The following is a 13,802-nucleotide window of genomic DNA, read 5'->3' as shown; positions in this document are numbered from 1 at the left end:
CTCTGCAAAGGAACGCATTGATTGGGTGGCGATGGATGGATTCTCAACTATTCTCGCAGTCTACACTTGTGTACTTATAAAATGGGTGTCACATGGAGTCCGTCAGGTGACAAAAATAATTTTACATCAGTCAATTGAAGGCTGCTAAATGTCTCTGTAGTTTTTTCTCTGCACCCCACACGGATGATAAATACAAATTCATTGACTCTCTTCCCCACCGTCTCACTTTCTCATCATCTGACATCTATCACTCTCTCTCTCTAATACGATTTGGTATTTGTGAAGGTTTTGATTGTAAATATTTGTGGGGCCTCTAGGTGCTGATCAACCTTTTTTAAAGGTCAATTTTTTTTTGTTTGTTTATGACCTATTTTTATTGGGCGGTGTTATTGCGCCGCATGCACATTACCATTATAAATTATTGCTTGACGTGGCAGGTCATCTGGTATAATTTTAATTAAAAAAAAAGAGAGAAAAGTGGCTGAATGAAATCAAGCGGACGAGCAAGAGAGGCAAAATCCTCGTGGGTGCATCACCCTCCACTTATTGTCCCGTCGCCGTCTTGTTGTCGTATCGTCGCCATCACGTCTTTTTCTCGTCTTGAAATTATTCACCATTTTCCTGAAAGATTGATGTTCAATGGGATCTTATCAAAACTTGGTTCATGCATGCATTTGTCAAAATCCAACCAGATTGTATATATGTTTGCTAGCTGTTTGCTCTTGGTTTTAGAATAATTAAATAAAATTATTCAAGATTAAAACTACTCATTCTGTGTTTAACGGAGCCATAAAAAATGATGGAATCTTCTTTTGGTCGTCAAAAAGCATTGCATTATGTGATGAGATTGAACAAAAGGTTTACTTTAGCCTTCATATTTTTCCTAACATTTTTAAATATAGATGAAGATTGATGGATTTGGGAGAATAATGTCTACAATGATATAAAATAAAAGCGGATATATTTGATACTATATGTATATGACGTCAAATCTCGCATTGACCAAAAGTAGTGGTTTTAGATATAAAAATAAATAATCGGTGAATTGAGAAGAGAACATGAACCAGCATGTATGTGGAGTTCTGTCGGTGCTCGATTGTCGGTGAGGTGGATGGATTTCTGCTCAACTGTCGGAAATTGCTGCACTGGGTTTTTTCAGTGAAGGACCAAATCGAATGCTTTACACCCAGCAGATTGACCCACCGAATCGACTGTTGAAATTCTTTTTTTCGGTGAGGTAAGTGTTGCTGCTAAAATCTCCGGTAAGTGCTGCAGCTTTGTCAGTGGTTGACGTCGTGAGGAAGTGTGGCAGGTGGATGGAAGATTGGGGGTTAGGGGTTCGGTTCAGTCTTCACAGTTCACACAGAGTCAGGGACTCAGGTACAAGTCACGTGAATCCCTCTAATTTTTTTTGTCTTTACATGCCACATGGAATCGTTACGTTAGCTATCACGTCAAGCGGTCATATGAAGCGGGCATATTGAAGCGGCAGACTAGCATTTCTCATTTTTATTTTGTGGGAGCCTTGGGGAACCTCTTTCGCCCTCCAATTGTTTGTTCAAAAAAACTTTTAACTCTCAAATTTTTCGCTCAAGTTCATGGCTTGATAAATATTTTTTTTATTTAGTATTTAAAAAAGTGATTTTAAATATTTTTTTTATTTTTTTAACATATTTAAATATATTAAAAAAATATAAAAAAAAACTAAAACAAAAAATAACATGCAATCAACTTGAGCGGAGTAGCCCGCGCCCAGAGTAGCCGGACTCTTGTTTGCTTGTCCTCAAATTATTCTAGATTTATGAATTTAATCAACTGAACAACTAATGTTTATTTGGCATTACTGGACTTGAGACTTAATAATTGTCACATAATATACTTTCAGGTGACAATGATTATCTCAATCAATCTAATGTTTTTAATAATTCGAGCAGTTCTCAATCTAATGTCCATCATGACTCTGCCAAGGAGCGCATTAATTGATTGCGTGGGGATGGATGGATTCTCAACTATTCTTGCAGTCTTACATGACTTGTGTACTTATAAAATTTGTCAACAGAGTGAATTGCCCAGAAATAGCTCGACTATATTTTCAGTTGTACGTTCATCAACGTCGTTATTTATTTATATAAAATTAAGGAATTGCACTATATATCCAGAATTTTATTGTCTCAGTTTATATCATCCCAACTTTTACTATATATATATCTCTAACTTTAGAGCATTCTTATTGGATTAACTAAAAGTTAAATCTAATGAGTATTTAACTATTAGAGAGTAAAATATGTTCACATTGGATTAGCCAAATTCTAAATATTTAGAATTTAGTTATAGTGACTTTCAAAAGTTTTTCCAAATTTGAAGGTTACTGTATATACATCAAATACATATTTTATTAATTATTTCTCTCTCCCTTTCTTTCTATCACATATTTTATCACAATTGATATATTAATTTGAGTTAGTGATATATTAATTAATAAGAATACGATTATTAATTAATATATAATAGGTAGAATAATAAAATATGATAAAATAAAATAAATTAATAATTAAAAAAATTAAATATTTTTAAAATTATTAGTTATTCATTACTATATAATGAATAAATGTATAATCTTATAATGTGGAGATTTAATGTGAATAACTAAAACTAAATTCATCTTATATTATTTTATTATTATATAATGAAAAAATAGCTATTTCAATGTGGAGATTTATATGAATGGAATAACTAAAAGTTAAATTTTTCTTACATTCATTAAAAATATCCTTTAACTTTGGCTAATCCAACGAGAGTGCTAAAGTGTTTTTCTTGTTGTTTATATACATGTCTTCTTTTCATCTTCTACTGCATGCTATTTTTTCGGTGTGTCAATGTGCTAGGTTAACGGCCTGGATTTGAAGGTTACAAATATTTATTAATAAGTTCTGCGTACGAAGCGTCTACAGTAAGCCATGGAAGACCGGGAACGGCAAGAAAGTACTGCCCCTTCCTTATGGATCAATTTCACTTGAGGACCAAATCGCCATAAAATAAAATATTACTAATTAGAAAAAGTCATGTTCTCTCCTTCACCAACCTGGCTTACTTCCAGCATACAAAATAATAACAACATGGCTACGTTGTGATCTGACCCTGCTGATCTTAAAGTCATTACGTTTCACGTACATGCTCCCAGAATGACCAGTACTACGGGAGTAAACCTCTATAAATACCAATCCAACTTCACATATTATTCCCACGCTAGCTCAAGCATACATACATTTGATCAAGTTATAATTAGTATTATGGCTCCCGTAGTCTCAAAAATTGCCATAATCGGAGCTGGCGTTAGCGGCTTAGCAGCTGCTAAACAAGTTTCCCGACACAACCCCATTGTTTTCGAAGCCTCAGACTCCACTGGAGGGGTCTGGAGACATTGTTCTTACAGTTCCACAAAGCTTCAGTCCCGTCGCTGTGATTATGAGTTTTCCGACTTCCCTTGGCGGGAAAGGAATAACGCCAGTTTCCCATCTCATACTGAGATTATAGAATATTTGGACTCCTATGCTGAGCACTTTGATTTGCTCAAGTTTGTGAGGTTCAACTCAAAGGTGGTGGAGATCAAGTTTGTTGGTTCTGATCACGACTCCCCGGCGGATGCCGCCACCGATTTCATGAGTAAGAAACCGGGCAGCCTTTTGCCAGGACACCCTGTTTGGGAGGTTGCTGTGCAAACCAACCATTCAAAAGACGTTCAGGTCCTCAACTTAGTTTTTTCTTTTCTTCGAATAATTTAAAGAAAGAAACAAAAATCATGACGTTGAACGAGTACTAATTAGGGTTCAAAAGCAACACGGTTTTTCTTATATTCCACACGACAAAGATGGATATCTTGCCATCTTGGTATAATAATATCAGAGTGGAAGTGTGTCTCTGTGCGTGTGTGTGTGAGTGTGCGCGCGCGCGCGCGTGTGTGTGTGTGTATATATATATATATATATATATATGTCAAATTTTTGTCATCATTGACGTAATTGATATCATAGTTATGTTCGCATTTAACCCACTTTAATTTCTTGGTTAATTGAAATATACATTGACTTTGTTTATTTGCTTCACTATCAATTCAGTGGTACGCCTTCGAGTTCATTGTGGTTTGCATTGGAAAGTATGGGGATATACCTAAAATCCCAGAATTTCCACGCAACAAAGGTCCTGAGATATTCCAGGGCCGGGTATTGCATTCCATTGATTACTGCAAACTTGACAAGGAATCTACATCAACTCTGTTAGGAGGGAAGAAGGTTGCAGTCATTGGCTACAAGAAATCAGCTATTGATCTAGCACTTGAGTGCGCAGAGGCGAACCAAGGTATACAGTAGTATGAACGTGTGCATCGGTCGTAGTTCTGAGCTTTCACGTTATTATATATGCATGGCTTTAATTCAAATTTGCATGGTTTTGGTTTCATACAATTTAATTAATTAAGATGAGTTTGACTTGCGAATAATATTAATTTACTAGTTTTTAATGATTTCATTTCACAGAAATTAGAAATATTCAACGACAGCTAGCTCTGAACTTGACTTTACTAATCATTAATTATTATTTGTGTACATGTGAATAAATAAACTCACGCGCATAAAATTAATGAGAAAAGGGATAGGTCACTGGCCAGAAGATCAGTCAACTACTTAATTCAACGACACTGTACCCACTGAAACAAAAGAAAAAAGTCTGCTCGCCATATTAATTAGGCCGATCTTGGAAAATTCTTCGGAATTCATTTGAAAAGTTCAACAAATAATTTATTTATTGAGATATAATGAATGGATTATCAGACGGCCAGGTCTTAATTAAAGTTATCCGAGTTATAGTAAACATGAATTGGGTTAATTATTAATGTATTCAGAGTTTGCTATGGGAGAATTGCCATATCATGTATATATAGTTCAGTGAATGTTATGTGTTGGCGGTCATTTAAAAGATTACTTAGATATATAATGTGCAAGTGGAATATTATTGCTTATCGTGTAGTACTTTTTATATCATGACCTGTATGTGTAATGAAATGGCACTGTTGTCTTGAAGGACCGGAAGGACAACCATGTACCTTGGTGGTAAGGACTTTGCACTGGACAATTCCCGATTACTGGGTTTGGGGTTTGCCATTTTTCTTGTTCTACTCAACAAGATCTTCTCAGTTTCTCCATGAAAGACCTAACCAAAGCATTCTCAGAACCCTTCTTTGCCTTCTTTTTTCTCCAATGGTAAATTCATCACTATTTCTCTTCTGCAGAACAAATTTTTTATATATATATATATATATATTCTGAAAGATGAGTAGAGTGCTGATGTTAAGAAGTTTAATATAATATATACGCAATGACTTTCAACAGAGGCGTGGAGTTTCGAAGTTCATCGAGTCTTATCTGCTGTGGAAACTTCCTCTGCAGAAGTATGGACTAAAACCAGACCACCCTTTCGAGGAAGACTATGCATCTTGTCAGATGGCTCTCATGCCAGAGAATTTCTTCTCTGAGGCTGATAAGGGAAAAATTATCATAAAAAAAGCCTCAAAGTGGTGGTTCTCCAAGGAAGGAATTGAATTCGATGATAACACTAAATTGGAGGCTGATGTTGTTGTTCTTGCAACTGGTTATGACGGCAAGAAAAAGCTCAAAGCCATCTTACCTGAGCCTTTCCGTAGTTTGCTAGAATATCCTTCTGGCGTCATGCCCTTATACAGGTAATTTATAAACACTATATATTGGTGCTAAAATTTGGAAAAACTTTTCTTAAACTCTTGTGCAAAAATGAGGGTTTTAATTGGGATTGAGACAGACATATGAAATTGGTCTTACAGTATTTTTTGTTATCCGTATAAATATTTCGGTCAGTATTAATGAGTAATAAATGATATAAGACCAACTTTATGTATCTATCTATCTCCCGCAAATTTATAAAGTCAGGACAGGTAAGAATTTGAAGAGAACTTTATCCCTAAAGTTTGTTGTCATGTATAGCTTTTCACTTGTTGCTAGATCAATATATATATATATATATATAGAGAGAGAGAGAGAGAGAGACGCAAATTTGAATGAAGAATAATGGTGTAACTCTCCATTTTACTGCAGGGGCACAATCCATCCATTGATTCCAAACATGGCTTTTGTTGGTTACCTTGAGAGTGTTGCAAACCTTCACTCCTCGGAGCTGCGCTCCATATGGCTAGGCCGCCTTTTGGATAACAAATTTAAGCTTCCTAGTGTGGAAGAGATGATAGAACAGACAAACAAAGAGATAGAAATTTCAAAGAAGACAACCAGGTTCTATAAGAGGCACTGTATTTCTACCTTTAGCATCAATCACAGCGATGAAATCTGCCAGGAAATGGGATGGAACTCTTGGAGGAAGAAGAGCTGGTTTTCAGAAGCATTTAGCCCCTATTGCAGTCAAGACTACAACAAGGAGAACTGAAGCATTACTAGCACTACTGATGAAATACATTATAATTATCCTTCATTAATAACTTCTATATGAGAATTAAGTTTCTAGCTAGTGTGCTTTTATCTTGTCATCATGAAAGTAAAATCCAGTTGAAGATCAATATCTATATATTAATAATGTAAAGTAGTATTTAAGATCTCTGTGTTCGAATAAAAGTATTTTTGCTTTTACATTAATGTCCAGAAAATTAAGCCCCTGTTTGGATTGGAAACTCATCTCAACTCATCTTGTCTCATCATTACAACTATTCCAAATTTCTACACAAAATATAATAAAAAATTTAAAATTTTCAAATCACAAAATAATAATAATATTAAAAAATAAGATTATAACAATATTTTATTCAACTCATTTAAAACCATCTTAACTCATCTCTGAATCTAAACAGAGCCAGTGTGCGTGATAAGTAAACCATGCAGGAGCAAGCACCTAACTAAAGATATTTGAAGAATGAAGATCAGGGAATTTCAAGAAGTTCAAGTCTTGCATGTGAATCGACTTGATAATATAGTTGCGCATCAGTTGGCAAGACATGCATGGGATGTGAGTGATATGGAGATGTGGTGGGATTTCTATCCTTCTTTTGTAAGTCAAGCTATTTGGCTTGATCATAAGAACAAAATTTGTAAGGATATTTTTTAATTTCAATGGATGATGATCTGGTTAATAAATAAATAAATAAATCTAAAGAATCTCAATATACATTTAGACTGCGTTTGGATGTTGAACTGAGTTCAGCTGAACTCAATTCTTTATGAATAGTAGTGAGTTGAGTAGTGGAGAGTTATGTGGGGTCTATCTAAACTGAATTTAAAGTGTGTTTGGATGTTAAGATGAATTTAATACTTTTTATGAGAAGTTGAAAAAGGTTGTGGGTCTCATGTATAAATATGTGTTAAGTTAAAAAAGGTTATGAGTCCCATGTTTAAGGAAGTTTTGAGTTAAGATGAGTTTAGTAATTTAAGAGTCGGGTGTTTGGATGTTAGATTCAGTTTAAAATTAGACCGAGCTCAGTTGAGTTTTGCAACCAACCGCAGCCTTAATATCAGCTTAAATAATGACATTGTTTCAATTCCTATTACAGTAAATAGAGTCATTCAGGTCATGCTCCAAATTATTACCATATAAAATTATTTATATGGTAATAGGAACTTCTACATAACTACCAAATTATTTATTGAAAATGACCCAATAATTTAAATAAAAGTATAATATCAGTAATAGGAACTTCTACATAACTACCAAATTATTTATTGAAAATGACCCAATAATTTAAATAAAAGTATAATATTAATAGAGGCCGCTCTCTGGAAAGATGAGTTTCCTCTCCGATGGTTGACGTAAACTTTATGACTCTTACCTTCCTCCACTACATATCCTATAGCATCATCCAAGATTCCATTGCATTTATAGTTCCCCACCAACCTTCCACACACTGTTATCAACTTCTGCCTCCCAAAAATGTCAACTGAGAATCAGAGCATCAATCAACTTATTGAGCAAACTAAAGCTTTGACTTGGGAGGACATCATCCTGGTCCCAGCTACAGATACTGCAACAAAAATCTCAAGTCATGCCCTTAGATGTAAGCTGGTATCTTCAAAAGCTCTTAATAAGCACATTTTTCACACTACTATCCGTGCGGTATGGAGCTTCGCCCCGGGCCTAAACATTGAAGATTTGGACACAAACACTTTCCTTTTTACTTTTTCCTCGAGTATGGAAAAAAATAGAATTTTTCACCAAAGGCCATGGAATTTTAAAGGCTATCATATGGTTCTTAAGGAATGGCCACCTGGTCTAAGTATCCAAGAAATAGATCTCTCCTACTCTGCGTTTTGGATTCATATATGTGGACTTCATCTGGAAATGATGACTGTAGAAAACGCAATTCAAATAGGCAAAGTCTTGGGGCACTTGATAGAAATTGACTACTTCTTTCTTCCTGAGAATTGTGTTAAGCCTTTCATGCGAATTCGAGTTGAAATCAACACTGAGAAACCACTTTTTGAAGGCTTTCAATTACCCAGGATCAATAAAAAGCCAGCAAAAATTAGTTTTAGATACGAAAGGCTTTCTGAGTTTTGCTATGGGTGTGGCTATTTGGGACATCTTCATCAAGTTTGTCCAATTTACACTAGTTCCTCAGATGATCCTTGCTATGGTCACTGGATGCGAGCTGAATCTATAGAAAACCGTCGGTTGAATATTGGCATGCCAAGAATGGAAGACTCTCTGAAAGATCATCTTCAGACCACTCTCTTACTCGAAAAGTCAGTTCTCCCCCCGGTAAAATTCAAAGAGACAAACGATGAAAAGGTCACTTCAAAGAAAATTTCTCCTGTTGAACATTTGGGAAAAGGAAAGGCTGTTCTCATCAGCACGGATCATGGGAATAAAAGAAATTTTGCATAAAAAAACTGTTCACAGGTTGCTCCACTGAGCTCTCGAGCAGACAAGATGACACTGTTCCCCCTTCTGCAAATCAGTTTCTGCATACGGTCAGTAAGGGCCATACACGCGGCATCCTCCCAAGTTCTCAGCAAACAACTCTGCCGACTCCCTTTAATGATAGCAATTATTCGGTTTCCCTTTTCCCCTCTCTTTTACCTGATGACGCCAACATCTCATTACTCCCAGCCCGTATCTCTGTCCCACCAGAAATAGTAGTCAATCCCCAATTCCCAACCAAGTCCCCCCACCTATCTGAAGTCAACCCTGACCCGCTTCGGCCCATGCCCTTTCCCTTCTCTGAGCCTCTAAGCCCAATTCCACTTCGGCCCGAGATTAATCCCTCATTTCTCAACCAAATTCTAACCCAATTCCACCAGGCCGATCTATCCAAGCAAAAACAAAATCTTTCTCTCCTGGTGAGTCCATCAGGACGTGCCTGCCTAGCTTTTAATAATTTTTTGCTTAATCCAAATCCATCCCTCCCTCATACAGAATTACCTCTGCTGCGACCTTCCTTCCAGAGCAACAGTCAAAACCTAGATCTGAGTCGCATGACTTCAGCTTTTGCCATCCCCTCATCTTCACCAGTTTCATCCAACGAATCATCTAGGAAGAGGAAATCTCTCAGTCCAGTGAAGGAAGTCCCTTACTACCCTCACAAAAAAGTCCTCATCTCCTCAACAGTTACAATGGAAGACTCAAGCTTGTTTAACAAGGCTCAAGAAGGACTCAACTTGGTAGCCGAACCTCATGCTCCCATTGGACCCACTCCAAAACTCGAAGAGATGCTCCAAGCTTCATCAACATTACCAACAGTCCAAAATGCTAAAAGGGGAAGACCTCAACGGAGAAGCAAAAGGATCAATGCTGCTAGCCACTATGCTCCGTATCAAAGGCAAGAATTGTCAGTATCGGGTAATAATATCCAGACCCAAACCATGAATCTCTTTCCCATTAATCCAAAGACTGGTGTGGCAGGGTCTTCACTGCCACAAAAAAATCCATGAAGCTTCTTGCTTGGAACTGCAGAGATATTGCCCGACCTCGTGCAATCAGATCTCTCAGGGCAAATATCAGGATCTTTAATCCTGAAGTTATATTTCTCTCAGAAACTTTACTACCGTCTAGTGAAACTAGCCGTATTGTTAATATGCTTGGCTTCTCTTATTTTGTATACTCCCCTCCCATTAGTAAATGGGGAGGACTTTTGCTAATGTATCGACCTGGTTTCGATACTGAACTTGTAAATATTTCTAGTAATATGATATTTGTGTTGGTCTACTCTGATCCTTCTCATATGCCATGGCTTTTGAATCTTGTATATTGTCCTGCCTCATACAACCGTAAACAGCAGTTTTGGGATCTGTTAAGCTTGACTACCGAGTCCTATTCGGGTCCTACTCTAGCAATTGGGGATTTTAATTCCATCCTCTCTCAATCTGAAAAAATGGGAGGTAATCCTTTTGCCCAATCTTCCAAATTGAGTGGACTCCCTCTTTTTATGCACAGATTTGGGTTTGTTGATATTGGGTTTAATGGACCAAAATTTACCTGGTCAAACAAAAGAGAGGGTCATAATCTAATCAAAGAAAGATTAGATTGAGGTATTGCCAATTTATCTTGGCTTGATTTGTTCCTGCAAGCTTCCATTTCTACACTCACCCGAGATTCTTCTGATCATGCACCAATTTTACTAGATACCTCCATCAGAAAGGCATTTCTCAAAGCTTTTAAATTTGAGGAGTTTTGGTTGAGAGACCCTTCTATTTTCAGAATTATTAAAAAAGTTTGGAATTCCACTTTCAATGGCACACCCTCCTTTATCCTTTCAAAAAAGCTCAGATATACAAAAAAAGCCCTTCGTGAGTGGAACCTCAAAACTTTTGGTCATATTCAAACTCAAATCAAATCACTCTATGAAGCCCTCTCCTCTATTCAGAGTCAAGACAATTTACCCTCTTCAAGCTCCTTGGAATCGAAGTTGCAAGCAAATTTACATGAACTTCGTATTAGAGAAGAATTCTTATGGTGTCAAAAATCCAGAGTGACTTGGCTCACAACTACGGATCTAAATACAAAATTTTTTCATGCCTCAACTGTTATCAGACGCAGGAGCAACAATATTGAGTGCCTTAAAATGGGTCGAAATCTTTGGACCTATGATCCATCTTCCATCTCAGCTACCATCCTGGAGCATTTTCAGAACATTTTTACCTCTTCCAACCCGACTCCTCCTGTTGATCTGGATCATCTTTTCCTAAGGAAAGTCTCTGACACTGAGAATGATTTCCTTTGTCAAATTCCTACTGATGAGGAAATTTTTCTTGTTGTTAAATCACTTCCCTCATCAAAAGCACTAGGCCATGATGGTTTCACTGGTCTCTTTTACAAAAATTTTTGGCAAATCATCAAAACTGATGTCCTGGCCACTGTTAAAAGTTTCTTCATCCAAGGAAAACTCCTGAAAGAGCTTAACCATACCAATCTGGTCTTGATTCCCAAGGTGGAGAATCCTAATGATATTAATCAATTTAGACCTATTAGCCTATCAAATGTTTGCTATAAAATTATAGCAAAAATCCTTACAAATAGGTTTAAAGCTATTTTGACCAATATCATATCTCCATTTCAATCTGCTTTCCTGCCAAATAGACTCATTCAAGAAAATACGATTTTGGCCCAAGAGATTTTCCATCTTATGCACAAAAGAAGAACTAGAACTCGGTATATGGCTATTAAAATTGATATGGCCAAAGCCTTTGACTCTATGGAATGGTCATTCATCTTGGATGTTCTTTATCATCTTGGTTTTAACCATAAATGGATCCACTGGATTAAAGAATGTATTTCAACAGTCTCTTATTCTATTATTATCAATGGATCCCCTCATGGCTTTTTCCAACCCTCGAGAGGATTGCGTTAGGGTGATCCCTTATCCCCCTTTCTTTTTATCCTTGGTACTGAAGTGCTCTCTAGGCTTATCATCCATAGAGAAAATCTTGGTTTTCTTAGAGGTATAAAACTTTCAAGAGAAGGCCCCTCTATCTCTCATTTGTTGTTTGCTGATGACTTGTTCTTATTTGGCATGGCAAACTCTCAAACAGCTCAAAATTTTGCTGATTGTATTGCTTCTTATAATGCTTGGTCCGGGCAAAAAATCAATCAAAAGAAATCCTCTCTCCATTTCAGTGCTAATAACAACTCTGATTCCATCAATGCTGTAAAATTTTTCTTTGACTTTAGAATTTCTCCTCCAGAATCTAAATATTTGGGTCTTCCTCTCACAAATGGTGTCGAGAAAAAAAAAAATTCCTTTCTGATCTTATCGGAAAAATTCAAGCCAAGTTTCAAGGTTGGAAGACCAAAATCTTATCTCAAGCATAAAAAACTGTCCTTATCAGACCAGTGGCAAGTTCTTTGCCCTCTTATGCTATGTCCTCTATTCTCTTTTCTAAGGAAATGGCAAAAAAAATTGACACTTTGCTTAGAAGGTTCTGGTGGGGGTATGTTGAAAATCAAACAAAGAAATTTACTCCAAAATCTTGGCATTCCATCTGCTTACCAAAATCTATGGGAGGTCTTGGCTTGAAACAGATTTCTACCTTCAACTCAGCTCTCCTTTCAAAACTTGCATGGACTTTTATTAATGGTTGAACCAGCTTATGGAAGGAAGCACTTTCAAAGAAATATCTGAAATCTTATCCTTTTTTGGAAGTAGTTTCAAAACCTTCAGACTCCAGATTTTGGAAAAGCATTTTAAAACAAAGGGACTTCATCAAATCTAGCATCTGCTTTCAGACTAACAATGGAGCCAACACAAGAGTATGGATTGACCCTTAGATCCCCTCTCTACCAGTCCACATACCATTGACTGTATCAGAACTTATCTTGGAAGAACCAAGGTGCTAGAACAATCTGCTCTTGCATACTCTCTTCTCAGAAAATACCATCAGTGAGATCCAAAAAATTCCATTAGCTAACCAAAATTTCCAGCATACTCCTGACAAGCCTCAATGGCTCCACCATGCATCTGGAAAATTTTCAGTAAAATCAGCTTATGCAGCTTTGGTTCGACAGAATGATAGAGCTTCCACAAGTTCTCTGCTCATCAATTGGAAGGTTTTTTGGAAGATGAAGTTACAGGATAGACTAAAGATGCTTCTTTGGAAAATCTGCCATAATATTCTCTCCACAAAAGCTATGATCAGCAAAGTCATTACATTAGATGATGATCAAATTCGTTGCCCTCTTTGCAAAATAGAGTCTGAAGATCTATCTCATCTTTTTTTAAACTGCATCTTCTCTAGAGTGATGTGGAGGCATTCCAAGTGGCTGATTGATATCTCTCAGTTTGCAAGTCAACCAATTTTTAATTGGATCAACATAATCATTAATCCATCCTCCATCGCAATGGATCAGCTATGGTTCCTAAGAAATCAGGTAGATCACAATGTAATAGCACCCTCAATTTTAGCATATGTTGAATCAGTGATTAAAGTTTCCAAGCAGCACACCAAAGCATGGACTGAACAAGAGAGCCAGATTGAGGAAACAGAAGTAAGGCAACCCGATGGTTATCATCTAATAACATTTGATGTGGCTAATAGAAATGAGGGATCTATCCTTGCTTCCATTTGTTGGGGAGCAAATGGGGAAGTACTTTTTGCAAAACTGATCTCATCAACAGGGTAAACTCAAATGTAGGAGAAGCATCAACAGCCTTAATGGCTATTAAAGAAGCTGAAAAGTTGAAGCTAGAAAGATTAATCCTGGAAGGGGATTCAAAAGTCACCATTCAAGCAATCCTTAATACCTCCCCTGTCCAAGAATGGATCATGTGCCCAATCATCAAT

At 36.7% G+C, this 13,802-nt stretch overlaps 1 protein-coding gene across 1 annotated transcript; it reads left to right on the top strand.

The window, feature by feature from the left end:
• The first annotated feature begins 3,258 nt into the window (after nt 1-3,258).
• LOC121251621 (probable flavin-containing monooxygenase 1) lies at nt 3,259-6,665 on the top strand. The gene is made up of 5 exons (XM_041150906.1): nt 3,259-3,743; nt 4,116-4,356; nt 5,077-5,255; nt 5,385-5,734; nt 6,123-6,665. Exons 1-5 carry the CDS (start codon nt 3,291-3,293, stop codon nt 6,463-6,465), a joined length of 1,566 nt encoding a protein of 521 aa, XP_041006840.1. The 5' UTR covers nt 3,259-3,290; the 3' UTR covers nt 6,466-6,665.
• The last annotated feature ends 7,137 nt before the right edge of the window (nt 6,666-13,802 follow it).

The sequence above is a fragment of the Juglans microcarpa x Juglans regia genome, chromosome 2S (genome assembly GCF_004785595.1).
Source record: "Juglans microcarpa x Juglans regia isolate MS1-56 chromosome 2S, Jm3101_v1.0, whole genome shotgun sequence".
NCBI classification, from domain to species: Eukaryota; Viridiplantae; Streptophyta; class Magnoliopsida; order Fagales; family Juglandaceae; genus Juglans; species Juglans microcarpa x Juglans regia.
The sequence above is the reverse complement of the archived record's forward strand: the minus strand, read 5'-3'. Positions and strand labels throughout refer to the sequence as shown.

What these genes read in the sequence shown, in the direction of transcription:
- LOC121251621 (XM_041150906.1), top strand. Translation starts at nt 3,291, where the DNA reads ATGGCTCCCGTAGTCTCAAAAATTGCCATAATCGGAGCTGGCGTTAGC. An exon ending in GTGCGCAGAGGCGAACCAAG is followed by an intron (nt 4,357 to 5,076) that starts GTATACAGTAGT and finishes GTTGTCTTGAAG; the next exon opens with GACCGGAAGGACAACCATGT. An exon ending in GGCGTCATGCCCTTATACAG is followed by an intron (nt 5,735 to 6,122) that starts GTAATTTATAAA and finishes ATTTTACTGCAG; the next exon opens with GGGCACAATCCATCCATTGA.